General features: G+C 44.1%; 2 protein-coding genes across 2 annotated transcripts in view; one reads left to right on the top strand and one right to left on the bottom strand.

The window, feature by feature from the left end:
* Nucleotides 1-12344, top strand: part of LOC139924867 (uncharacterized) — a 143252-nt gene extending 130908 nt beyond the window's left edge. The window contains exon 7 of the transcript XR_013504077.1: nucleotides 12329-12344. The gene's annotated coding sequence lies outside the window, so the exon portion shown is untranslated. The remainder of the gene's footprint in view (nucleotides 1-12328) is intronic.
* The window catches only part of rptor (regulatory associated protein of MTOR, complex 1), a 155130-nt gene continuing 132756 nt past the window's right edge, over nucleotides 3047-25420 (bottom strand). Inside the window, exons 27-36 of the mRNA XM_078282116.1 lie at nucleotides 23979-24093; nucleotides 23349-23473; nucleotides 22042-22143; nucleotides 18236-18283; nucleotides 10524-10630; nucleotides 9470-9597; nucleotides 6304-6390; nucleotides 6083-6199; nucleotides 5005-5134; nucleotides 3047-4213 (exon numbers count right to left, since the gene is read on the bottom strand). Coding sequence (XP_078138242.1) covers nucleotides 4145-4213; nucleotides 5005-5134; nucleotides 6083-6199; nucleotides 6304-6390; nucleotides 9470-9597; nucleotides 10524-10630; nucleotides 18236-18283; nucleotides 22042-22143; nucleotides 23349-23473; nucleotides 23979-24093 — 1028 coding nt within the window. The 3' untranslated portion in view covers nucleotides 3047-4144. The remainder of the gene's footprint in view (nucleotides 4214-5004; nucleotides 5135-6082; nucleotides 6200-6303; nucleotides 6391-9469; nucleotides 9598-10523; nucleotides 10631-18235; nucleotides 18284-22041; nucleotides 22144-23348; nucleotides 23474-23978; nucleotides 24094-25420) is intronic.

Here is a 25420-nt window from a genome sequence, read left to right as displayed (position 1 = left end):
GTTATCACCCCGCGCAGCCGGTGGCCTGGCTTAATTTGACAGGAAGTGACTGTTGTTTCCTCAGGATGTTCGCGCCGCCTGGCTCTCTGCTGTTGTGGAATGTTCTCCTCTGGTCTCGTCCGTGTGTGTGTGTGTGTGTGTGTGTGTGTGTGAGTGTGAGTGTGAGTGTGAGAGAGAGAGAGAGAGAGAGAGAGAGAGAGAGAGAGAGAGAGGAGTAGTCACAGCAATGTTTCACTGCTTAGGGTGCAGTAGTCAGGGCTTTGACCTTTGACCTCTGCAGGTGGAGAGTTGGTAGAGAGTGAGAAAACCTTGTTTCTTTGTGCAGAGAAACCCATTTCCTGAGGTGAGGATATTCATTATCCTCAGCCACTGCAAACACTTTTCACCGTCATAAATCTCAGCCTATAACATATTTTCCATCATGACGTGCCCCGCATACTCTTGGTATACCACTGAGTACAGTCAAGAGTTGAAAAATAATGACTTGTAACTGAATAAAGGACAGTGATTTACTTTACAATGTCTTAATCAATAATTGTTTAATATTTGCTAGTCTTTGGCAAAATTAATAGCAAGTTACTACAAATTGTTGTTACAGGTGCATCATTTCTTCTGATTTCACAAATTAATGCAAATAAAGTGTTGTTCCTAACTTGGAAATAGAAGCTTCCAAGGACTGCATCAGATCCACAGTATGGCTTTTGAGAACCAATACAGTGAATTAATGTGCTTTATTGCTAGAACTGTAAATTTAAAAATTGAATATCTCAGTATTGATACTATTATAGTCAATTCTGGAATTCTTTTTTGTAATGCAGAAATACATCAAGTTAGCTATCAGAATCACAATCTGGTATTTGGTAAAATATTCCTATAAAAACTAATGACTATGATTAGTTATATATCCAAAATTGACCAATTGACCGATTTTACCACACATATCTAGAAAAATATTGATAAGGCAATACCACCGCAGCATCATTTTGCATCAAACGCACATGCCAGAAACAGACAAAATTCTGTGTTGTGTGTATTTGGTTTATTTCACTTGATTTCATCTCCTGTCTTATAAACCACAGTCAGCAAAGCAGTCTACAGTCACAGAGACAAACCTGATTGTTTTCATTTTTCCTTTCTACTACTTTGTTAAAGTCTCTTCTTTTTCTCCAGATCTAAAATCTTAAAACTCAAAGCGGGATACTTAGAGATGAATGTGATTCTGCGCGAGGGCCGGCACCAAAAAGCGCTTTGCTTTTGGCTGAGGCGGTGAAGCGGTGGGGGGGGGGAGGGGGGGCTGCAGTAAGACCTGCTAAACCATGGAGAGCTACTGAGCTCTGTGACGGGGTGATGGCGGGGACTACGTGGTGACTGCAATTGCAGTCGCTTATACAGAATGCACGGCATGTTACCAGTTCATTTTCAGTCCACAGGCAAAGCATTTATAGTCCATTCCTTCTACAGTGAAAAGCAAAGCTTGGGACGTTAGAGGCAAAAGGGTGAGGTGGGTGTAGCAGGAAACAGGGGGGGTATCGGCCATGGAGCGGGGGGGGCGTGGTGGGCAAGAAAGAAGGGGTGTGTGTGTGTGTGTGTGTGTGTGTGTGTGTGTGGGGCGGGGAAGGCTGTCCCCAGTTCTCTTCCCTCCACCTCACCAAGGCCAAGGCAAACAAAATGCCAGTGAACGGAGAGCAGAATTAAAAACATAAAAATTACACAAAAAAAGAAAGAGGAAAACGATAAAAAGCTAAATAAGCAAAGCTGCTGCCCCGGGGAGGAGGCACGTCAATGGTGATACTGCACATTTGAAGAAAAAAACAAAACAAAACCCAGAGCCCTCCTTTAAAAAAAAAAAAAAAAAAAAAAAAAAAGAGGCATCGTCACAAAACAGCACCACGGTGACATTTATGTCAACAACTGCAATTTCCATTATGTGGCACCAGACCAACCTGGTGGCAGAACTCACCTCTGTCTATCATGCTGAGGACACTGAGAGGGTGGCAGTTGCTCAACAGTAGTTTGTGGCGACTCGTAACGTACCTGAGCTAGATTTAAGAGGCGGACTAAGACCTGTGTGGCTGTTGGCAAAGATACAGTGAGCACATCCAGGTACAGCGTTAAAGAAAATCCTGCTTGTTCAAAGTGCCACGGGTCTGATGCCTCCCAACATGCAACACATCGTTACTTCACACCCACTCCTCCCACTCCGTTAATCAACATCAAACCAAACAAACTCTGGCAATAAAATCCAAAACTAAAACTCAAGGAAAATAAAGACAGAAAAAAAAAAAAAAAGACATCTTGCAGCAGACTTTATCGTAAAGACAAACTGTCCAGAGGGTGTGGTGAAGACACGTGACCTAAAAATATTCAGTTTCCCACAGTGCTTTGTGCTCCAGGGCGTCTTGACAGGCTGGAATATAAGCAGCTGCCCCTCACCATGGTTGGATTAGCCACGGGGGGTCGACTTCCATTTATGTTTTCCATAAAGCGGACAAAGATGTAAGCTGGGCGCCACCTGAGGGAATAAGTGGCGGGGAAGGAGAGCTGGCTTAGATTGGCACACAAGGGGGCAAAGTGAGCAACTGATGTGTTTTTGGGGACAGTGTACACAGCTGACGAGGGTCAAACAGGGTGCGAAGACGCTGTTTCTGGTTTGTTTTGCCCTATTTGGATGCCAGATGGGTGGGTTTGGACATTTGGACAGCAAGAAGAATAGCAGAAAGCTTAGACAATCACAGGAAAGTCAATTTAGTATTTAGTACTTTTCTGTAACTGATAACTTTCCTGCCACTGATGCGTTAACCCCACCCATCTGGTACTCCAAGCAAATAATGAGAAACTCGGAAGAACTGCACTGCTGTGAATGGCAGTTAGGACGCTTGTATTGCTGTACTGTCACACCTCTGGGTGCTGCAGGGGTTCAGCGTTTAGGAAAGACTCAGCAAGGCAGCAATAGCCGACTCGAGCTCTTGACGGCTTGTGCTGCCGCTATTGCCTTCGAACCGCAGCACTGTTGTCCATCTCCGGCTTGACTGGAGGCTCGAAAATAACGAAGGGGGGGGAGCTTGAGGCTGGATCTTGGGAGTTCTTTATTGCTTTGCAGGTGGGGTAGACAGGTAGCACTGGATCCCTAGAGGACGGGGTGGGGTTGGGTTTAGAGTGGGGTTGGAACCGGGTGGATATTGTTTCCACTCCAGTTCTCCTCTCACTGTTTTAGCTATAAGGGAATATATCATCCTTTGGGCAAAGAATAAAGCCTGGAGGACTTCCCTTACTGTAGGTTACAGGTTTACAACAAACCTCTGAGCCATAACAAAGGGCTTGCATGGAAGAGATTAGTAAGTTTGGCACACTGGGGTCAGGGAACGGGACTTATATGTAGGAAGTCCTAGCATGGTAGCGGGCATCTTTTTTGGGCATCAGTTGTGTCCATGAAGGCCCACTCTGGGGCACATCTGTGCTATAATCCATTTCAATACACACACACACACACACACACACACACACGCACAAACACACATCACGTCTGCCTGGTCAAAGCGCCAGGCAAAATGAGCGTAGTCCACCATCTCTGGGAAATGTCTTGTCAGCAATGCAGCAAAGTAGCAAAACTCCGTTCTCTGTGTCCATTGGCTGTAATGGGGCCATTCAACTGAATCCAACAACACAGTGAGGTCCAGCGTGGAGCAAGTCCGTGTTTCCTGCCCCGGTGGATGTGTATGTGTTTGACAGTGCGTGTTCTCCTCTGGCCGACCCCTCCCCCTACCGGTGCGTAGGGTCAAAGTTCATTCAGGTAGTGACGCTCGCTGCGAGGCTAGAAAGTGCCCCAGCGATAGGTGGGTACCTCTTCTTAAAATAGAACCTATCATCTTCTGTATACGCAATTTAAATATACACGCTCCTCAGCACAGCCAAGTCTACAATCATTAGCTTCATAATAAGAATATGAATAAACAATGAGAATAATAATAATAATATATAGTCGTTCATAGCATGAGTTTTTGTCAGCAGCCATCACTAGAACATTCAGGGTGGTAATTGCATATGTACAATATAACGTCATTTACATCCTGGCTCCCAGGGCTCAGGGTCAGAAGTCATAGGTGGTGGGGGGGAGGGGGGGTTGGGGGTGTTCAGTGCTGGTGTGTTATCTGAGCCTCTTCTCTGCTGAATAGATGGACATGTAGAAGTCGTTGCTGCCTACCGCCAAGTGGGGCTGGAGGAGAACAAAGAGCAGGAGAAAAGACGTTAGACACCGTCAATGTGCCGATACAGTCATGGTTTTCTTCAGGTGATGTGATGTACTAAGCTGCTGTTCAAACCTTGTGCTTCTCATCAATGTCGTTTACAAAAACAAATATTTGATGCCATCAGGCACTGAAAGCATGAAAGTGAACTACAAAGACTATTATTCATTGCACCTGTGACGCAGGTGTGGATGCATGACGCAGTGTGTGGTGTTGGTGAAACAGTCTGAGCTGTGTTGACACAAACCGAATAGAGAGGCAAAGTTTGGACCGTAGCCTACACAATATGTTCAGGACGCAACCCATTTGTAATAAGCTACATGTTATATTTGCTTCACAAATCTAGTGATAATCTAGCAGGAGTGTAAAAGTAATTTAAAGTCACAATGAAACATGCATTTTGAGAGCATCTTGCTTCCTTACTGTGATGTTTGTTTGTTGCGATTCCTGTTGAAACAGGATATTGGGGCGGGACATAACGCAAGGGATCATTCAAAAGTGTAAACCAGTGGGACGTCAGTTAGGAAGACAAAGGTAAAGTAACAGACTTTAGTGCCTGAGCAGAGGGACGCTACTAAGCTTGCTGAATGAAAGAATGAAATGTGAATAAAAAGGTTGTTCAAATCAGTCAACCTCCTTAAAAGTGGTGTGCATGTGCAGTGTGCCAAAAACACACAACCAGTCAAGATGTAAACTGCATGACTTCTGTCCTGGTAACCAAATCAAAAGAATGTAAAAGCGATCGTCAGTGCCGGCCTACCCAGTAAGGATGGAAGGCTAAACAGCTGATGGCTCCAATCCTTTGGCCCATGAAGCCGTCATAGTACTTGATGTTGCTGATCACATCCCCGTTAGCGTTGTACACCGCGATGAACTGGTTCATCGATCCGCTGAAGGGGGGGGGGGGGGGGGGGGGGGGGGGGATAAGAAAACCAAAAGAGAGAGAGGAGTCAACACTTAGTAGACTGTTACAGGCTGGAACATCGCTGAACCCATCATACGCTGCATACAATGTACGGGATTTCCTGTGCAGTGAACTTTGAACTCAAACACGCTATATTGTCTTGTTTGTTTGACTTATAATATATCAACCATCATTACCAAGCCAGTTCTTTGTCAATAAAAACAGAAAAACAAGAGGATAAAGCTTTGCTATTGTGCGTGCTCCTAACACTGCTAAAGTTGATCTCTGATATATTTGAATCAAATTCCCTTTATTTGCCAGGTATAATAAATGTACACAAATTTGTACACAAATTTGTCTTGGTGGCATACGGGTACAGGGAGAACAGGACTTCACATACAGTGCAAGACATACAATAGAATGTAGACTATACATATCACTCTAAAAATATACATTCAGCCTTAAGTCCACTATTAATGTACTGTTTGGATATTATGGGGTACAAGTATGGTCACTGGCGGGAAATTTTGACGCACGAAAATTAATGAATCAAAACTTAAAGAGCAAAATCCAAAACTGTCTCCTAAACAGCAGTGATGGTTACAACTGCTTTTCCATCATCTCAAATGCTACCAGCACCTAGAAATTTAGGTCAAAGGATTGGCCAGTTTACTGACGTCACGTTACATGAATTCTGGGTAATGAAGTCCTTCAATCTTTCAAAACTTCAAACTTCAACTGCTGTCACTTGGGGTGCAAAATTGCCAAGTGCAGCTTTATGGTTTTTTTTTTATTGTTTATTTAACTGTCTAAGGGAACGTGGTAAGGGATACACAGGAGAGAGAAAGCTGTCCTATCCTAAGCCAGCAGGTCTCTTGATCAGTTTTGCCTGGTGCTGGGACCCTGCTTCCATAACAGCGACCTTTGAACTCACCAGGCGAACAGGTTGGCCTGTGGGTGGATGTCCAGGGCCGTTAACCCCTTCACCGTCTGCAGCACGTTGACGGAGTCTGGCGTCCGCGGCTCAAAGAAACGCACGTCCCCGTTAACACTGGTGGGGGAACAAAGTCAAAGTCAGTACAGGCAAGAAACCACTCAGGTCTCTGAATCAGAACTGTAAATAAAAACTAAACCAGAGAGAGAGAGAGAGAGTACCTGACACTGATGATATGTCCCTCTGTCTCCTTCTGTAGATGTGCTTTGACCACCCAGGCTCCGTGCTCCCTGTATGTCATCACCCGACTGCAGAAACACACAACAGACAGAAGAATGTCAGTTAAGATCGACTTGAGCAGAGGCTTTCTTCAAAATGACATGACAGGAAATACAGGAAAATAATAGCGGAATTATGTGAAGGCAAATATTGAGAACTCATGTAATAGAGGTGAGTGAGCACTGGGTGGCACCATGAGACTGTGGCTGAAGTGATAGTGGATCATCATCACAGCCTCCTGGAGAGACTGAGGCGGTGCGAAAGCAGAAAAAAAAAAAATCCTCCGACTATCTACTTGGAACTGAGATGTACCTGTGTCTCCCACTACCCATAATGCACTCTATTATACTATGAATATTCCTCGGTCTAATGCATTCTGTCTACAGGAGTGACAGAAATTACATCCAATCTTTGTAATGATATTACTTACTTACTTACTGCCCTTTATGCCTACTGGCATGTAGGGCAGCAACAAAAGATCTCCACTCCTATCTGTTTTGGGCAAACTTTTGAATGCTACCCCAGGTCTGCTTCAGGGCTTTCAGATCTCTCTCCACTGTTCGACGCCAGGTTTCTTTGGGTCTTCCTCTCTTATGCCTTCCTTCTGGTGTCCAGTGTAGGGCAGTTCTTGTGATGTCATCCTGTTTTCTTTCGCATGATGTGACCAATCCATCTCCACCGCCTTCTCATGATGATGGTGTCAATGCTCTCTTGATTGGTCCGAGCAAGTAGTTGTTGATTGGAGATGGTGTTAGGCCAGAAGATACGCAGGAGTTTTCTGAGGCTCCTTATGTGGAATGCTGACGTCGTCGTATGAGAGGTCGCTCTCTGTCATTCTCCAGCATTCTGAGCCGTATAGCAGGGTAGAAAGAACACAGCTCTGGTACAGTTTTAGCTTCGTGTTTCTGGCCTTGCTGAGTCGGCTTTTGATGTCACTGCCTGTTCCTCCATCATATCTAACAGTGCTTCCAAGACATATAAACTCTTCTGTTGTGGGTAGGTTTGTTCCATCTACTTGTATCGGTGGGGGATTTTGTGCGTTCAAGGTCATCACCTCCGTTTTCTTCAAGCTAATTTTCAGTCCTATTTGTAGTGCAAAGGTGTTGAGACGGGATGTTTTTTTCTTGCGTATGGTGATGGGTATGGGAGACCAGTGCCAAGTCGTCTGCGAAGTCGAGGTCTTCAAGTGTTGAAAAGAGCGTCCATCTGATGCCTCTAGGTTGGTCTTCAGTTGTTCTTCGCATCACCCAGTCTATGACCATATTGAAGAGTAATGCTGACATCACGCATCCTTGCCTCACTCCTGTCTTGACTTCGAAAGTATGGTTGCTGTTTCCCACTTGGCATGTGAAGTTGGTGTAAAAACTCTTTATGATGAGGACGATCTGTTGTGGGATCCCATATATTCGCAGTATGCGCCATAAACTGTCCCTGTGAATGCTGTCAAAGGCCTTCTCAAAGTCCACAAAGTTGATGTAGAGCTGTCTTTGCCATTCTGTGCACTGCTCTATGAAGTTGCGCAGAGTGAAAATCTGGTCAGCACAACCTCTTCCTCTCCGAAAACCTGCTTGTTCTTTCCTGAGTTGCTTGTCTACTGCGTCTGAGATTCTTTGTATGATGACTTTTGCAAGGATTTTGCTTGGAATTGACAAAAGGGTGATTCCACGCCAGTTGTCGCAGTTATTCAGGGCACCCTTCTTGGGGATCTTTACGATTACACCCTTTGACCAGTCATCTGGTATCTTCTTCCCCTCCAAATGATATTAGGCAACATCAAAATAAACTCTTCTCTTGTTCTCCCTTCTTTCTCCCAGAATTGCTAAGAATTTATGTGTAATGGGACTCATGTGCCATCAGCTATGAAATCACAAACATACTACTACTTATTTTATAATTATTATAGTTTGGAGTAGTATTAGTTGTAGTAGAAGAGGTAGAAATAATTAGCCTGGTAAGACCATCCTGATCACGTGACCTCACATTCTGTTTCACTCCACGGATCAGTCTGGACTTCTAGCCGCCCACATCGATTTCAGTGGGCGGGAGTACTTGCCTTGACAGACAAACTCCTTCAGCCAATCAGCGAATCCAAATTCAAATCCAGTCGGAAGAACGGCGAAAACGTCTTTTCCGCCGAGAAACTCCGCTAGTGCATACTCTTGTTCTTGTTTAATTGTTGTTATTGAGTCTATTTCTGCAATAACTGCACTTATGGCTGTTCTTACTCTACTAACGTTAACGTTACCGCTCGTTGCTTCGGGAGACGGCATTACTGTTTTGCCAGCGGCGGCCTGTATTTCACGTCATCAACTACGACGCAGTCCCTGATTGGCCCGGTTACGTCAGCAACTACGACGCAGTCCCTGATTGGCCCGGTTACATTGTAATTTCAGGAAATCGATGTGGGCGGCTAGAAGTCCAGACTGATCCGTGGAGCGGAACCCCTTCCTTAACATATAGGCTGAAAACCCACAACACAATGTGTTAATGGCTGCAACTATTTAACAATGTCATCAGCATTTCATCAAGAAAATTCAAAATATGACCTGTATGAGCCTGTGTAGTAATCCTGGACTGATCTTAGGGAGAGCAACACGGTTGGGGAAAGACGTAACTCTTTGCCTCAGGGGAACTATTAAATTAGCTTTAGTTAAAGATTTATGGGGCACTTCGCGGCTTAATTGCACTGTTTTTTCCCCTTGGGGCTTAAATTAAAATAATGTTTAACCAATGGGGGGGATACAGTGCCACCAGGGTACATTAAAAGAGATGGCAACCCCAAAGGGAGATTTACAGCACACAATATATAATAAATATAGATAAGAGACTTTAATATATGTAGGGGAATGTAGAAGTTAATATGAACTGAATAATGCTGAGTGAGAATTGTTCTGTGTGTTCTTAAAGGTGTTTAAATAATGGCAGGGCAGTTAAAAAAAGAGCTGGAAATTGAAACTGTATAGGCAAAATTAATTAATTTCATGATTAATTTAACCTTCTCTATGCAAATAAGACACTAATTTAAACCGAGAGGTCAGAGGTTGCATGCAACATTTTAGAGGGAGGAGTGTGTGTGTGTGTGTGTGTATGTGTGTGTGTGTGACCTACCATTCATTGGGACCCATCCTCCTGTCGTAGACACGTACAGATCCGTCTCCCAGACCGGCAACGATGAGCGAGCGCTGGGAATCGCAGGACAGACTGGTCACACAGCTGTCCGCTCCAGTTGGGATGTCCTGGTGGACGCAGACACACACACACACACACACACACACACACAAATCCCCTTGTAAAGACTTGTAAAGAACCAACCCAGGGAACTCCGTCGTTACAGCGCTCATTTAACATTAAACTAACTAAGAAATAATCAATCATGTCCGCTGTTGACTGATGGCTCATTTCAAGTCGGACCTGGCGTCAATACACAGCCACAGGCAAGACTGGGCCATTTATACTGGTATTAAGACCATCCATCAAGACAATGATTAGCACGCTAAGGATCATTAGACATGTGTTTAAAATAAATAACTGCACTGACGATAATGGCACAGCCGCCGATTTCCATTACTGTGACTACCATGAATACTGACTGTCACACAACAACATGAGTACAGTGTTCAGTGTACAAGTCAGCTGAAATGTGAATATTTAAATAGAGCAAAAGCTGCTATATAGGATAGTGATAACAGTACCAATATGTGAAGATTTGAATAGAACAGTGCATGTTCTGTTTAATAAAATGATTAAAAATGATGACATGATTTTGGCATGTTTTAGCACCAAAAGCATTTTTTCTGTTGATTTTAATAAATACTGTGAAAATACTGTTTACCAGAATAGCTTTGATCAAAATAATCACACCATGAAAACAGCCCATACCTAGATATTGACCTATGTCTAGACAAGTGCATGTGACAAGTTTATTATTGGAGCGCTTTTTCACAAGCAGGATTACAAGGTTTTTTTTTTTTCTTACACAAAACTGATAAAAACAAAGACAACTAGAAGGCACTCAGTGGAGCGCAAACCTCCACCACCGTTGAACAATTCTCCAACTTGCAAAGCTACAGCCTCCATAACGGTTTCATACATAACCTCCTTCCAACTACATAGGTGGAGATAATAAAAACAAGAGATGAAACAAGTGCAATGTGTGCAATACCTGGACCTTCATCTCCCGCTCAGTGTCCCAGATCCTGATGACTCTGACATCTCCAGAGGTCATGAGGAGCCCGGTCTCCTGCTCCCAGTCCACCACCATGCCCGCACCTACAGGACAGGAGGCCATGCCAGTTAAAATGCTGAGTATACACACACAAACACCCATGCACACACACACACACGTAGCCATGAGATTTATAGCCGTAGGGTGTGTTGTTCTGAGATTCACACACCAGGACTGGGGTCACCTCACTTTCAGTTCAATCAATAAAAATTAAAAAACTGGAAGTTTTTGGCCTTAAAAGTTACCATTATCCAATCTATAATGAAAATATTCAGAATGTCTTGTTATCATGTGAACTGCAGTTTCAATTAACTGTATATTTTAAATTGAGTAAATTTAAATTTGAATTGTTCACAACCTGGGCACTTGCACTTCACAGGTTTATGTGACGCACGCACGCACACACGCACGCACGCACGCACGCACACACACACCAACACACACACACACACACACACACACACAGAGCATGTGGATCCCCCTAATACACAACACATCTGCTGGAGGTTTCAGAAGGCTCTTGCTGCCACATGTAGCAAGTCAAATGAAAGATTAGTGTGGCCCAAAGCAGTAGCAGCGCAGCTTAGAGCTCCACTGAGTAACTAATAAATACATGACAAAACACTCAACCAGAAACACAAAACTTTCCCCTCCGTGGAGAATGCCAGGTGCACAAGCAATGACCTTTCAACGTGTTCTTGTTTATCAGACTTTAAGTTAAATATCACACTTCATTATCATACCAGTTCTGTGTGTCTGAGGGAATAAACTGGACTTTAATGCTGATGAAAGAGCAGTTTTGCATTTTGCATCCTTCCCGTCAAGACGACCACTGGGAGATGCAAAAACTGACCCTGGAACAGTGCCTGTCGGCAGGTTCTGGCTTATGTAACCAACGACACTTGAGTGTCGAAGTGAGAAACAGTGAGAGAGGGAGCTGAAGCTGAAGACAGCAAGTGTGTGTGTGTGTGTGTGACAGAGAGAGAGAGAGAGAGAGAGAGAGAGAGAGAGAGAGAGAGAGAGAGAGAGAGAGAGAGAGAGAGAGAGAGAGAGAGAGAGAGAGAGACTAAAGAACCTCTCCACATGTTGCCAATGAGAGCAGAGATAAGTGTGTAGCGACCTCTCAACCACACTTGCTGTGCTGGCTCAGAGACACCTGGCAGTGCGGCCTGCGGGCGCAGCCTAACTTGACCAACAACAGCAGTGGGAGAACCGCATTTCCCACAAGCCCCGGAGCTGAGAAGTGTACAGATGCTCTTTTGATAAGACAACTTTGTGGGGTGGTGGGGTGGGGGAGGCAGGAACAAACATCTGCTGCAGCACTCCGAAATACAAAATGCATGTATGCACAAACTCCGTCACACACACACACACACCACTGCAATACAAGGTTAAGAGAAGGAAAAGGAGCTAATGGCAACAGTATCCTTTTCACTCCTCCTCAAAATCATGAAAGCTTCATCACTCCGTTGTCCTCCCCATCTTCCTTTATTTTTCTGTTAGTCACTTCCTCCTCGGACTCTCCGCAATCAATATCCATCTCCGCCTCAACTACCTCCGTCACCTCTCTGCTGTACGGCTTCACTTCTTTCTTTTACACTGCATCTTTCTCACCTAATTGGCTTTCCTTTGCACAATTGTGAGGTGGAGGAAAATAATGTTTCCATTAGTTTGCTTACTTTCTTCTCTTAACCTTGCAGTACAGCAGTGAATGTGTGTGTGTGTGTGTGAGAGAGAGAGAGGGGAAAGATAATAGTGTGCATCATTCATGTGCTACAGCAGACATTTCCTCCTGATCCTTTCCCACCAGTCATTTCCTCCCCATGCTGCCTCAGACACTCATCCTTACCTTCTTCCTCTGAACTACCATCATCACCACATTATACCTTCACTTCATCCTTTTTCTACGGAGCTCCGGCACATTTTCAAATTCCACACTTCCCCCAAATGTTTTATCCTAATCATTAGGCTGACAGTTGTGTTTGTGATGTGCAACGCGTGGAGAGGCTGCTGTTTGGAGGATGGTGGGGAATTGCCATACTTTCCCTTAAACTGTATCATATATTGTTTTTCTCTGTGATTTTCTTCTTTAAAAGGAGAGTGGGCAGTCTATTCACCTTTGAGTATTTTTTGTTTATTGAAGCAGAGGAGAGAAAACTCAGATGGGATTTGATTCAAAAACCCTTTCCAATATTTTCCTTTCCAGCCCATAAAGGGAACTCTGTTTATATTCTATATTAATGTATCTTCTCCCTTTTTTTCCACTGACACTTCTCTTTGTCCTAATCCACACAGACATCATCCCTCCTCACTCCTCTCAATCCTCCTCCATCTTGTCCTTTCTCCTGACACCATTGGTATTTCATCTTCAACAGTGAGGGATATGATCAAGAGCAAAAAAAAAAGCTGGAAAACAGTCACAGGCCCTGATTGAAAATTCAATGCCTTTCCATTACAGTCGGGCCTCAGAACTCGGCCTCAGTTGGGGCTTGCTGTGGAAAAGCGGCCAAACAATCTATAAAAACAGTTGAAAGCCACCATTTAATGCAAGTAATGTGGTAAACAAGTTGGAAAATACATTCTGGTATATTCCCGTTAAGTGACCCATTTGTAAAATTGCTTGAAAATTCCCTGACTTCCCTGGAGAATTTATCAAATCTCCATGATATTGATGATATTCCAGATGTTCCATGAAATGTGGGGAAACCTGCAGCCAGTTGTGTGACCAAAAATCTGAAGGAAACAAAAAAAGAAAACTGAAAGAAAAAAGGGAAAAACCCATCCTTGTACTGTTCTACCTGGAGCCTGGTTTGTGAGGAAAACCCCATGCGGTGCCTTCAAATCTTCCACTGTGACGTTACCCGGCTAGATCAGGCGTCACACGGCTGGCAGTGTGGGCACACGCAGACGCACGGCGCGCGGGGGGAAAACCACTTCAAGAGATTGTGCTCAGTCAGCTTCACACTCACAGCCACGTACAAAGCACACTTGATGTCGGGCTCGTTTCAGAGACCGAGAGCGGAGAAGGCATTCCCTTTGAAGCCGGCGGCTCCGCAATCAGGAAATCTGGGGTACAGAGAGGGGGGGGGGGGGGGGGGGGGAAGTGGAAGAATCCCCAGCGCGCGCGTCGACGTCAGCAACAACATGTGTGCATATACAGTATTTCCTCCAAGATGAGGAGCCGGCAGCCCACCAATCCTCGTCTTCTTTCTTTACGTTCTGATTGTTTTCCTCTTTTACTCAGCTTCATCACCATTATCCCTTCCCACCATCCTTTTTTTTTCCTCCCACAGTCTCGCTTCCTTCAAACACTGATGAGAACTCCACTGTGGGTGACAAACAGAGTATCAGTGCGTGTAGAGATGTCCCAGCAGACCGACAATTAGCAGTACTATGGCCTTTCTCTGTCTTGCAGTTTCCATCTCATGTACTGTCTTGCGTTTCTTGTTTTTTTTTTCTCTCTGACTTGGTTCCCTTCGTTATCTCGCATTCCTCTCCTCTCTCTATTCCCATCTGCCTAACCATCCATCAATCTCTCTAGCCGTGCGTCCAGTTGCCCATCTTCTCCTCCTTTCTCACTCCAATCTCACTTCATCCCCAATCTCTCTATTTTTCTTTCACCCTTCAGCTTCTCCACTATCACCACTTAAGGCGATGAAATCCTCCGATCAAAACGTTTTCTCCTTTTGAGTTCAGAGGGTCAGAGCTCGCAAAAGGGTCACAGATCCTCAACCTCAAATCTGACCCTTGAGTTTTTTTTTCTCGCAGCCAACATTCAACCTCTCAAAATGGGAGAAAATTCTTCCCTATAGGAGCAACCTTTGCGGATCCGAGCGGGTCTTAGTAACCCACACAGAAATCAATATGCACATAAAGTACGGAGATGCGCGGGGGAAGAGCGGGAGTGAGGCAGTGTGGGCAATGCTGCCTCAGCCTTAATTCTCACCATGTGTACATATAGGGGAGGAGGCATGGGTAAAAATATACATTCTCTATTTATCCATGGTGAGGAAGAAACGGAAAAGTACCTATACTAAGCAACATTCCTATTTGCTCACTTAGTATGTAACATTTGACCCATATTTAAACCTTAAGGGCCTAAAACTCAAGAATACTGAATCTGCTTCACCATTATAAGATTAAACTCTAAAGTAACATCTTGTGTGTTTCTCACAGAACTGTGAGCCTGGAATGTGCAAATGCCCAAATCTCATAGATAACATTGATAAAATAACTTCTAGAAGGTGCTCACCTCTTATTACGCATCTCCTTAAAGTGCTAGACCTATAATTATCATTGGTTGTTCAGTCTTGTTCATATGACCTTTTTGACCAATTTTATTCTATCTGTATTAACATAATCATGAATATTTAACACTATAAAATAATAATAATAATCCAGATTTGGAGTTTCTTGGCTCCCAACCTGCAGATTGAATAAACCTGTCAAACTGCCACTCTCTTGTCCTGAGTTTTCTTCCACACTCGCCTTTTTCTGTCTCTCTTCCTCTCTACCTACATCTCTCCATCACAACTAACTTGAGATCCATTGTTCTCCCCAATAACGACATCAAAGACACTAACGATTTTGTTAGCATGCAGCAGAACAGGTTTTCCCTAGTCGAATCTTCCCTTGTGAAGCAAACCAACACAAAGCTAGCTTAATAAGCTAGTGTTAATATTACTCACAGCCGGGATGCTAGTAGTTGTTGTAGATCGCCTTACTCCTGTGCCAATTTAAACAAGACATTTCCTAATTTGTGATTTATTTATCTATCTCTCTATAAATATATTTGTTTTGTTCATTCTGTCCTCCTCTCTTCTCTCTAGAGAAGAAGGCTTTCTCTACATTCTCATTCTGCACCATTATATCCAGTGATGGACTAGCTCTCCCACTCATTGCAGCTCATTAAACCAGCACGCCGGCCTTCCTGGTTCTTCTCTCCCTCGGCATTTTTCTCTCTTCCCTTCATCCTGTTTGCTTTGAAAAGGTCCTCCAGGACCCCGGCAATAAACTTCTCCAGGATTACCAGGCACCTTGAGCCTCTAATAGGAGATGATGTTATCTGTGGGATGGCTCTGACAGGCAGGGAGAAGCTCTGCCATGGTATTTCTCTAACCTTTGGAAGCTGGTAACTGGCATTCTGGGAGATAAAAAACCCTTGACCTGCCTGGCTGACGAAAAGAAAGGAGGCAAGAACTGCATGATATTAGCACCCGCTGGTCTGGTTATGGTGGACAAGGGAGTAATTCTAATTTCTCAAATCATTCTACATACTTCAAAACAAGGGAGGTTTTGGTTAAACTGGGGTGTTAAGTTTGGCACACATGATCACCGGCAAAATCACTTTGCGCTGGCTGAGCCATTGTTTACCTATGGAGAGAGCGGTGGCACCCAACTCGGATGCAGCGCTCCACCCAAAATTTCCACTGATCCACTGCACTCAAAAGCCAAATTGTTTGAACTTTGACCCAGCTTGCATCTGACCTTTCAAAAGCGCTTCCAATCAAAATCCAACTTCATGTGATGCAGGAGTCCATGCACAAACATGGCGGAGGAACTCATCTTGTGTGTGTCTGAGTTTCCAGAACAGTACGCTACAGCATTAAAAAGCAACCTACACATCTGTATTCAACAAAGCCTATCTACAAAAAGAGCAATATTCAAGGATTTCTTTTGATCTTCGCTCAGGTACATCGTACAGATGTAAAACAAATGCGACTGGTGGCTTAGGAGAGACAATTTGACATCACCTATTGTTTTTATATCCCACACCGTGCTGCCATGCCAGGTCCGTGATGGCATCTTGAAAAGCTTACCTACGCCCTTCCTAAGCCTACCTACGCACTACGAACGCAATGCAGAATGCTTGTCATGTGCAGCTGCCTTTCCTGAACAGAATACAAAGTTCCAGTGATCCAACACTCTTCGTTTTGTACTTTGATTTGAGAAAGAGGTTTCCTTCGCTCGCCTTCTCTGCCCCTCCTGACAGGACACAGTAGCAATACGCAGACAGAATGCGATTATTGACCAACACTCCACATACTGCACCTGCTTTGCATCACAGTACAGGTTGCAGACAAAAGAGTCTGTCCTGAGTATTGAGATGCACAAGGCTGTTTGTCTCATTTTAATGAAACTTCCCCAGGTCATGGGCCTCTCTCCAACTCCTCACCAAGTCCCAAGTTCTGGATTCAGTAGGTTCCTGGAGCTCCTGTCTTAACAAGACACCAGGCAGTGCAGCCAAATGTGGAGCAGGACACAGTGTCTGTCTCCCCAAAGCCAAACAGGCAAGGCTGCCCTACTTTAACAACTTTAGCAGCCTGCTCCCCCCCCCCCCCCCAAAAAAGAAAGAAAGAGAGAAGAGTGGAAGATAACGGAGGAAAAAAACACCATCCCTAATCTTGAGCCACTGCAGGAGAAAGAACCAATAGAGGGAAAGGAGGGAGGGTAAATGAAGAAAAAAAACGAAAAAAAGTTGAAACATTATTAACGGCATCTGCATCAGAATTTAATTAGGTCGGCTCTCCATCTGCAGGGACGTGAAGTCTATGCGCTTCACCCCCTCCGACTCCTGAACAAACACTGATGAGATCTCCACTATGGGTAATGAGTATCTGTGTTTGTGATTCGGTGTGTGTGTGTGTGCACGTGCGCACTTCCTACCAGACTGAAAATAAACACTGCTATGGCCTCTCTCTCTCTCTTTCTCGTCATCTCCATCTTTTGTACTCTTTTGTTTTTCTTGTTTTGTCTCTTCTTGACTCTGTTCCCTCCATTATCTAGCCTTTTCTCTCTACTCTCTATTCCCATCTGCCACCTCTTCCATCAATCTCTCCGGCCGTCTAACAATTTGTCCAATTCCTTTCACCCTCTCTGTCTGATCTCGCATCCAAAATCACTCTAGTACTCTTTCACCCAGACATCATCTCCCTCTACTTTCTTTTTTGCCCAAACCTCTCCTTTCCCTCCCTCTCTCTCCAGTGACACACTTTGCATACTAATTGAGCAGCAGCAGCAGCAGGAATAGTCTCCCCAGTCAGGCGCCAGCCACGGCTCCCTAATTTCACTGGTTCCTCTGGAGTTTAACAGACTGGTCCCCCAGGCGATGACGGATTGGTAGGCGCTCTACTATTAACATCACAGAGCACCGACACGCTCCCAATTAAACACCGACACCTTTGGGATGAGACGAAATTAGTGTATTTTTTTAATACTTGAGGGAAGCCATTTTGAGGTGAAGATGAATAATGATAGATTGCTTGGCCCTCCCAAGTTCACCAAAGACAAAATACATTATTGGAGTCTTTAAGTGTCCGTCTGAGTGGGTTTTTGTTTGTGGATTTCGTCCAAACGTCCAAATGCGGAGGTGCGCTGCAATTATGATAACTGTGTATCCAACTTGTTGAATAGAGTATGTTAGAAGCACTTGTAGAAGCACAGAATCCCAACTGTTCCCTTCGCAGTGTGTCAAAGAGGGGAACCTTTGGGATGACCAGGGATGGAGTAATGGAGCGTCAGCGGACAGATGAAGGGATGAGGAGAAAAGAAAGGAAAAACAAAAAAAAAAGAGGCACGTTGCCGGGGTTTTGAGTGTGGCACCTTTGGTCCGGGAGAGAGGGAGGAAAGAAGAGAATGACGGCACTCACCTCCTTGCTTACTCCTGTCAAGATAGATGGAGACCCTTCTGGCCAGACCTGCGAGTGGGGGGGAGCAAACGGAGGAGGGGGGAGGAGAGGAGAGGGAGGGGGGGAGGAGAGCGGGACAGCAAGGGGAGTAGGCAAGTCAAAAGCACATCAGCCCAAGCACGCAACACATTAGCAAAGACCCCTTGCATGCGCGCACACACACACACTGGAATACACACTTACATAAGCACATGTAAGTATGACTATATGAGTGTGCATTCGACTCATACCCCACACACACATTCATACAAAGAGCAGAGGGATGAACAAGGCTGCGGTTTCCCAGCACTGCATCTCCCCAATGACTAACACTGATACGCTGGGATCAAAGACTAAAGGAGAAAAACAGACAGAGAGAGAGACAGAGAGAGAGAGAGAGAGAGAGAGAGAGAGAGAGAGAGAGAGAGAGAGAGAGAGAGAGGCATTTCACTGAGCTACTGTCTCTGCATTAGAAACAGGGGCTGTGGAAGCCACACAGCGTCCCATTTGGGAAAATAACCCACCTACAAGCCTGCAGGGCAGAGAATCCCAAATCCCTTCACCACAGGACATAAGGCAGGCAGGGTGGAGCATCTAATGGAGAACTGCTGTTTGACTTGAGGAGGGGGGGGGGTGTGCGCGTAGGAGTGAGAGAGTGAGGTGTTGAGTGAGCTCGATAGTGAGAGGGAGACAGAAACAACGTGGCTGAGTTTGAAAGTACGTGTGTGGCTACCACAACCGCAAATCCATTAATTCAATTAGCGCGAATGAAGTAATTCTAGTGAGAATTGTTTTCTTTGGAGTTATTCTGTAGGTCATTGGGAAAAGCCTGCGGCCTTGTTCAGCCTCTCTTGAGGGGGCGGAGAACACAAAACAATAGTAAAGAACCAGCAAAGTAACAACAAGCCAGACAGACACACTACAGAGGTCTGAGATGGCTCAATGATGAGAGAAATAGGCACATCTGACACAAGCATGTTACTGGAGGATTGGGAAGGGATGAGTTAGGGCAGGGTGAATGGGAACTAGTGTATGTGTGTGTGCGTATGTGTGTGTGTCGGAGTCTCCCTGAGAAATGTTGTTAGGCCTTGCAGCAACTGCCTATGGAGGCGGACAAGATTTTTGACTGCATGATGTCAAAATTGTGTAATATTTCATCGGGATACACACTATCAATGCTTTTAAGGTGATGCTAAAATCTGAAAGTTGAAAACATGACCATATGAAAGACATTCCAAACTATGCTAGTTATTCTATACTGTTAATTAGGCCAAGTGGGGAGGTGTGGCCTGTAAAACACTGTGGAAAACTCTGTGTGTGTATGTGCATGTGAATGGGAGAGAGAGAGGGAGAGAGGGAGAGAGAAAGAGAGAGAGAGAGAGAGAGCGTGCAGATGCATGTGTTCGCAATCCATCCTGCCGAGTTAAACAAAAGTACCTGAACAACACAAGCTTAAGTTGAACTCTTGAAGAGAAGCCGTCTAAGAAAGATCCCCATTGTGTTGATACTAATATCCATATTAAAATCAATGTCTCCACAGTAGTCTGGATACAGCACATACACGGGGACCGTCACTAACAAGCACACCATTAAGTGTTAAAGTCTCTGGCAGCGCTGAAAACTAGGCTGTGGCTCACTGTGGGAGAGTCCTCTAGAGAGGATGAATCTCCACGGGTGACAGTGTCGTGACAATTTTGTGTGAGAGACAGAGAGAGACACACACACACACACACACACAGAAAGAGGGGAGAGACAGTGAGAGAGACACAGACAGAGAGAGAGAGACAGTTCTCGCAGTGATGCTAGTTAAGTGTGTCACCTCTCCGCAGGTCCCCACGGAGCGCTGGTGACTCTGCTTTGTAATGATGGAGACACATATGCGCACGCAGTGTGTGGCCCACACCTCTGCACAGCTATCCAGTCAGCCAATCAGTCAGACACTCAAGTCACGCTGCCAGCTAAGCTCTCATTGCTTCCAATTAGCAAAATTTGTGTCTTATTCCGTATGAGGTCTGGTCACAAATGCTGTCCGAAGATTGTCCCCCCACGCACGTCACCTTTGTCACATGTGACTGATGCGAACACGTTGAGTCATAGATGATGTCGCTAACTTTAAATCTATTTCAAATCAGACACAGAAAAAAATGTGCTGGATGTGATTATGGTGCATTTTGTACTGTGTGATATGCCAGCATGACATTAGAAAAAAAAACAAACTAACAGAGCAACTGATGTGAGAAATATACAATTAATAGCATTCCTACACCTGTCACAATTTCCCCAAACGTCTCTGACCCAGAAATAGACAGCCACGATGGCTGAGAAACGCTTGAGGCAGTGTGATGAAAATGTGGAGCGAGGGAGCGAAATTAAAAGGAAGTGGGTAAACCTGGCACAACAGACGCGTGGGTGGATGTGTCTGACAGGTGTGTTGTGTGGATGTCAGACCAGGTTCTAATAATATTTGAACCACGAGGCGTGAAGTGCCAGATGGGCGGGGTTGACCTAGGAGGCCAGGAGGGGGCGTGTCTTTGAAGCCAAGTTTTAACGGAGCAGGGGAATGTTACGGCCGTTACGGTCTAATGCTCTAATGCTCGTAAAAGCACAAATTAGTCAGTCAGTGACCTCAGTTGCCATTTTTGAAATTCAACTATAATATGCAGATTTGATTGTATTTGTTTTGTTTCTTTGCCTCAATTAACGATTACTTTGCCATGTCTTTTTCTTTTTCTGATTTCTGGCCTCAAAACTCTCTTTCTGGCCCGTCGTAGTATCTGTTTCGGAACAGAAAGTCCTGAACCCCCCCCTCAAGATCGAGGATGGTGCTACTACCTAGCGACGGCATTGCAACACATTTTGTTCTCAAGACAAAAAAAAAAAAAGCAAATGACAAAACATCATTTTGCATGGTGACATATTACTTCTTTACTAGACGTTTCTGTGGGATCTCTGCTCTAATTAGCAAGCTTAGTGAAAATGTGACCTTTTATATTTCTATCAATTACAAGCTACCGTATGCTGTGTCTGTTGACGCTGCTGTTGCAAATTCCTTGGTCGCCGATAGTGTGTGATAAAAGTTATAAATTACCCCTTTAAGTATGGGGGGAGGGGGGGGTGCTTGTTCTGGCAGTGTTTTTGCCATGCTCTACCTACCAAGCTACAGAAGACCACAATACTTAAAGGATACATACTTAAAACTTTAGCAAAGTAGTAAATGTAAAATCCTGCCAGATTGTCAACCAGGGGTCCCACACTCACTTGGACATCAAGTTCAAGGACTTTTCAATTTCTTTCAAGGCCTTGTTTAGCCTATACCTATACATGCTATACATTACTATGTCATATACTATACTACACACAAACACACTCACACCCTATGGACAATTTAGAGTCTTCACTTCACCTGACCTGCATGTCTTTGGACTGTGGGAGGAAACCAGAGCCTTTTAAGGTTTACGGCGTTATTTTAATTTTCTCAACTCCACAAACTTTCAAGGATTTTCAAGTCCTGCGGGAACCCTGGTCAACATCCGCGCGTCTACCAGGCCAGACGGACACATGGCTGGCTGGGCGACTGTGCCAGGATTGTTGGTATATATTGGGTGTGTGCATGGTACTAGTAAAGAGAAATAGGCTTTGGTGTGTTTTTAGGTGGAGATGTGGAAGTGTGACTGGGAGGGGTAGACAGTGAGGAAGTAGTTTGGGGGTGTGTGTGTGGGGAGGGGGGGGGGGGTGGATAGTAAAAATAGAGCGTTGGTCTTTACTGTGAGCGCTGGCAGAGGGCTGACCTCGGGTGGTGGGCAGCATGTCGGACAGGCCCTGCCACGCCGTCACCATCTCCGGGTTCTTCTGGTCCGCAAAGTTCTTCCAGATCCGCAGCGCTCCGTCGTCTGGAAGGAGGGACGGGGGTGAGAGAGAGAGAGAAACAGAGAGAGAGAGAGAGAGAGAGAGAGACAGAGAGAGAGAGAGAGAGACAGAGAGAGAGAGAGAGAGAGAAACAGAGAGAGAGAGAGGCAAGAAAAGTGTAGCGGGTTGGAGAATAGAATAGAATAGAGATGAGGGAGAGAGCCAGAAAGGAACAAGGAAAAAAGTAATGTAGCGGAGAGCAAAGGAATTAAGATGAGAAGGCCAAGAGGAGAAAGGGTGGAGAGGGTGCAATGCCCTCGGTAAATTCAAGTGCATCAAAATAAAAAAATAAAAAAAACATGGTAGTAAATGTTGGAGAGCTAACCCAGAACACACAACCATTTTGATTGTGAATGGATCTGTGTAGGTGCATCTTGAACTGTGCTGAAAACCTTGACCCCACATCATACAACATGAACATTACATAAAAACGAACAAAAAACACACACATACATGATCTTGCTTCTCAGAATAATCCACTGAGAATGTAAAGTAGCATCTTAGAATAACCTTCTTCCCTTGGAAACATATGCAGAGATGTACACGCACTCGCTCATGAGAAAGCTATTACAACCCATAATGGCCTCCATCTGATTTATAGTCAGTATTTATGTTTTTATACCGAGTATTTTTATAGTGAACGTCACGATCCTTCAGAGCGTGACGAATGGTACAAAACCGAATAAGCGCATATTACATTTTGATGCGATGCAATTTAACCCTATTAATCCCTAAGCTTTACAAAGACAGTATTTCAGAGAAGGTATGCAAGGAAATACTATTAAGTCAAATTTTACAGTATAAAGGAACAGACAAAATAATTGTGTGTGTTTGTAATGCACAGTTGTTTGTGGGACGGTTTCAACACGCTCCTCTGGGTTACGAAAATAAAGGCACGGAGGGTAATTGCTCTGTTCTGTTGATGAATGATGATGAATACACATGGGCGCTTCTGCTTGTGTGTGTGTGTGTGTGTGTGCGTGCGCGTGTGTGTGTCTGGGGGTAGAAGTCAAGTGTTTAAGGCTTGTTAAAACTTCACCCATGGGGAAAAAGAAATGTTGCAACAAATGAGTCTCGATGTGATTTCCAAGGTGTTTATGGGTAGATTTGTAACTTGAGTGTGTATTTTGTGCAGCGGTGCGTGCACTTGCGTCCTCTGTGCGTGTGTGTGTGTGTGTGTGTCTCCAACCTGTTGCAGTGAGTAGCAGTGAACAGTCATGTCCATTCAGATACTCCATGGCGGTGATGCGGGTGTAACGAGGATTCCCGTTGTAGAAGTAGTCCAACCTCTCCCCCTTCTCCCAATCCCAGAAACTAGGAACAAACACACACACACTTTTTAGAACATAATCTATGATTGGATCTGTTTGACAACTTTAAAAACAAGAATGTTAGATATTAGAGACTCTTCCTCCACATTCAAAAAAATCCCCACTTTTTTAAAACTGCTTTTAATCTCTAATTCTTTTTCGGCCTCTTGGTCTTTTAACTTTCTTTTTCTTGTCCTTCACCTCTCTCGATTGTGCTATTTGCCATAATTAATATTTTAAATGTTTTACTCTGTCTTATTTGTCATTCATGTGTTTTTTTGTGTATCTCGTTTATTATGTAAAGCGTCTTAAGACTATGTAGAAAAGCGCTATACAAATAAAATGTATTAGTATTATTATTATTATTAATAATAAGAATGAATGACAGTTATTTGCATTACTATCTTCATGATGTAAAGCTGGCTAAGCGGGTTAAGCAGAATATATTCAGCCTTTGCAATAACGTGTGAAATTGCAAACTGAGGCAGTGTTGTGTCTCGCTCTCTGACCAGATGCTGTCCTTGTCGGCGACGGCGATGCAGGCGTTGAAGGGGTGGAACTTCACCACAGACGGGACGCCGGGGTTACGGTTGATGAATATCTGATCGTCCAGACGGGACACACCTGTAGACGGAGGGAGGAAAGAGGGAGGAAGCAGGAAGAGGTGTCAAATTATTACACCACATCAGAAGTGAATTTCTTAAAACTAGGAGATCTCAGGTTTGATCCCTGCCTCAGTCAGTGTGTCCCATCTTGTCCAACTGATCTCCGGTGAAATACAGTCCGTACATGTATGTTTATTTACTTCAGAGGGAAGAAACTAATTCTTAATTGCACTGTGGGTAACAAGGCGAGAAGTACTCTCTTGAAGTGCTCTAATTGATGAATGCTATTTTAAGATGCTCTGGGATGCTTAAAAGACAAAACTTCAGAACAGAATCAATGTGTATTTTGAATGAAAGTTTATTGCCTAAATTAAGATGAAACTTTGATGATCCCAGCGGAGAGACTGGCTCGTTGCAGCGGCAAATTGGATACGATACAGCAGAGGAAAAAACAGAAAGTAAACAAAAAAAACAAAATATATAAATAGCAATATATCATTTGGGGTTATATAAACATATGCAACTGCCAATTTCAACACCAGAACATAGAAGGACGAGTAGAATTCACAAAGTATGGGAAAAGTATGAAAGTAGGAAAAGAATGAGAGCAGAATATGAAAATATACCAAAAATATGAAATATATGCTATATCTAATCATATTTAACATATAAATGCAAAATTCTAAATATATTCATATTGATTGATACAGATATAGTGTGGTGAGGCAGCTTATTGATGGTAGGTGCTCCAGGAAAAAACAACAATAACAAAAAAAAAAATCATCTCCTATATAGAAGTTGTGTATTCTCTGGCAGTTAACAATGGGAGCGCAACACAGAACCAACAGATAAGCACACAACTGATAAGTTTACCGCATCACCACATGTTGTCACGGTAACAACATGCATAGGATCAACAGTCTGTCCTTGGCTACCTGAACGCACTCGTGAGACCGTCATAATGAGACGGAGAAGAACGTGGAAAAATCAATCATGAATGAGTAGCTGCGTCTGGAAAAATAGTTGGAGGGAAAAACAAACATGCAGTATAATCGTTGAGACCTTGGGCTGCTGCACTGCTTAATGCTGAATATGTTCATCATTGACTGCTTTTGTTAACGTATTGTTTGGCTTTGCATTCGATATGGAAGTACTAGTAAACCTTCATGGTGATGTTAGTAAATGAATTCATTAAAATTAATTAATAAAAACGCAGCAAGCCGAGTCAGATTCATAAGCCATAAAAAGGATGATGTTCTCGATTTCGTCTCCCTCTTCCTCTAAAACTCTCTCTCCCTCTGTCTTCTGGTATTTTCTAGTATTCTTTCTCTTTTCACCTCTCTTTT

This window comes from Centroberyx gerrardi, chromosome 3 (genome assembly GCF_048128805.1).
Source record: "Centroberyx gerrardi isolate f3 chromosome 3, fCenGer3.hap1.cur.20231027, whole genome shotgun sequence".
Classification (NCBI taxonomy): domain Eukaryota; kingdom Metazoa; phylum Chordata; class Actinopteri; order Beryciformes; family Berycidae; genus Centroberyx; species Centroberyx gerrardi.
This window is presented reverse-complemented; position numbering and strand designations above follow the sequence as displayed.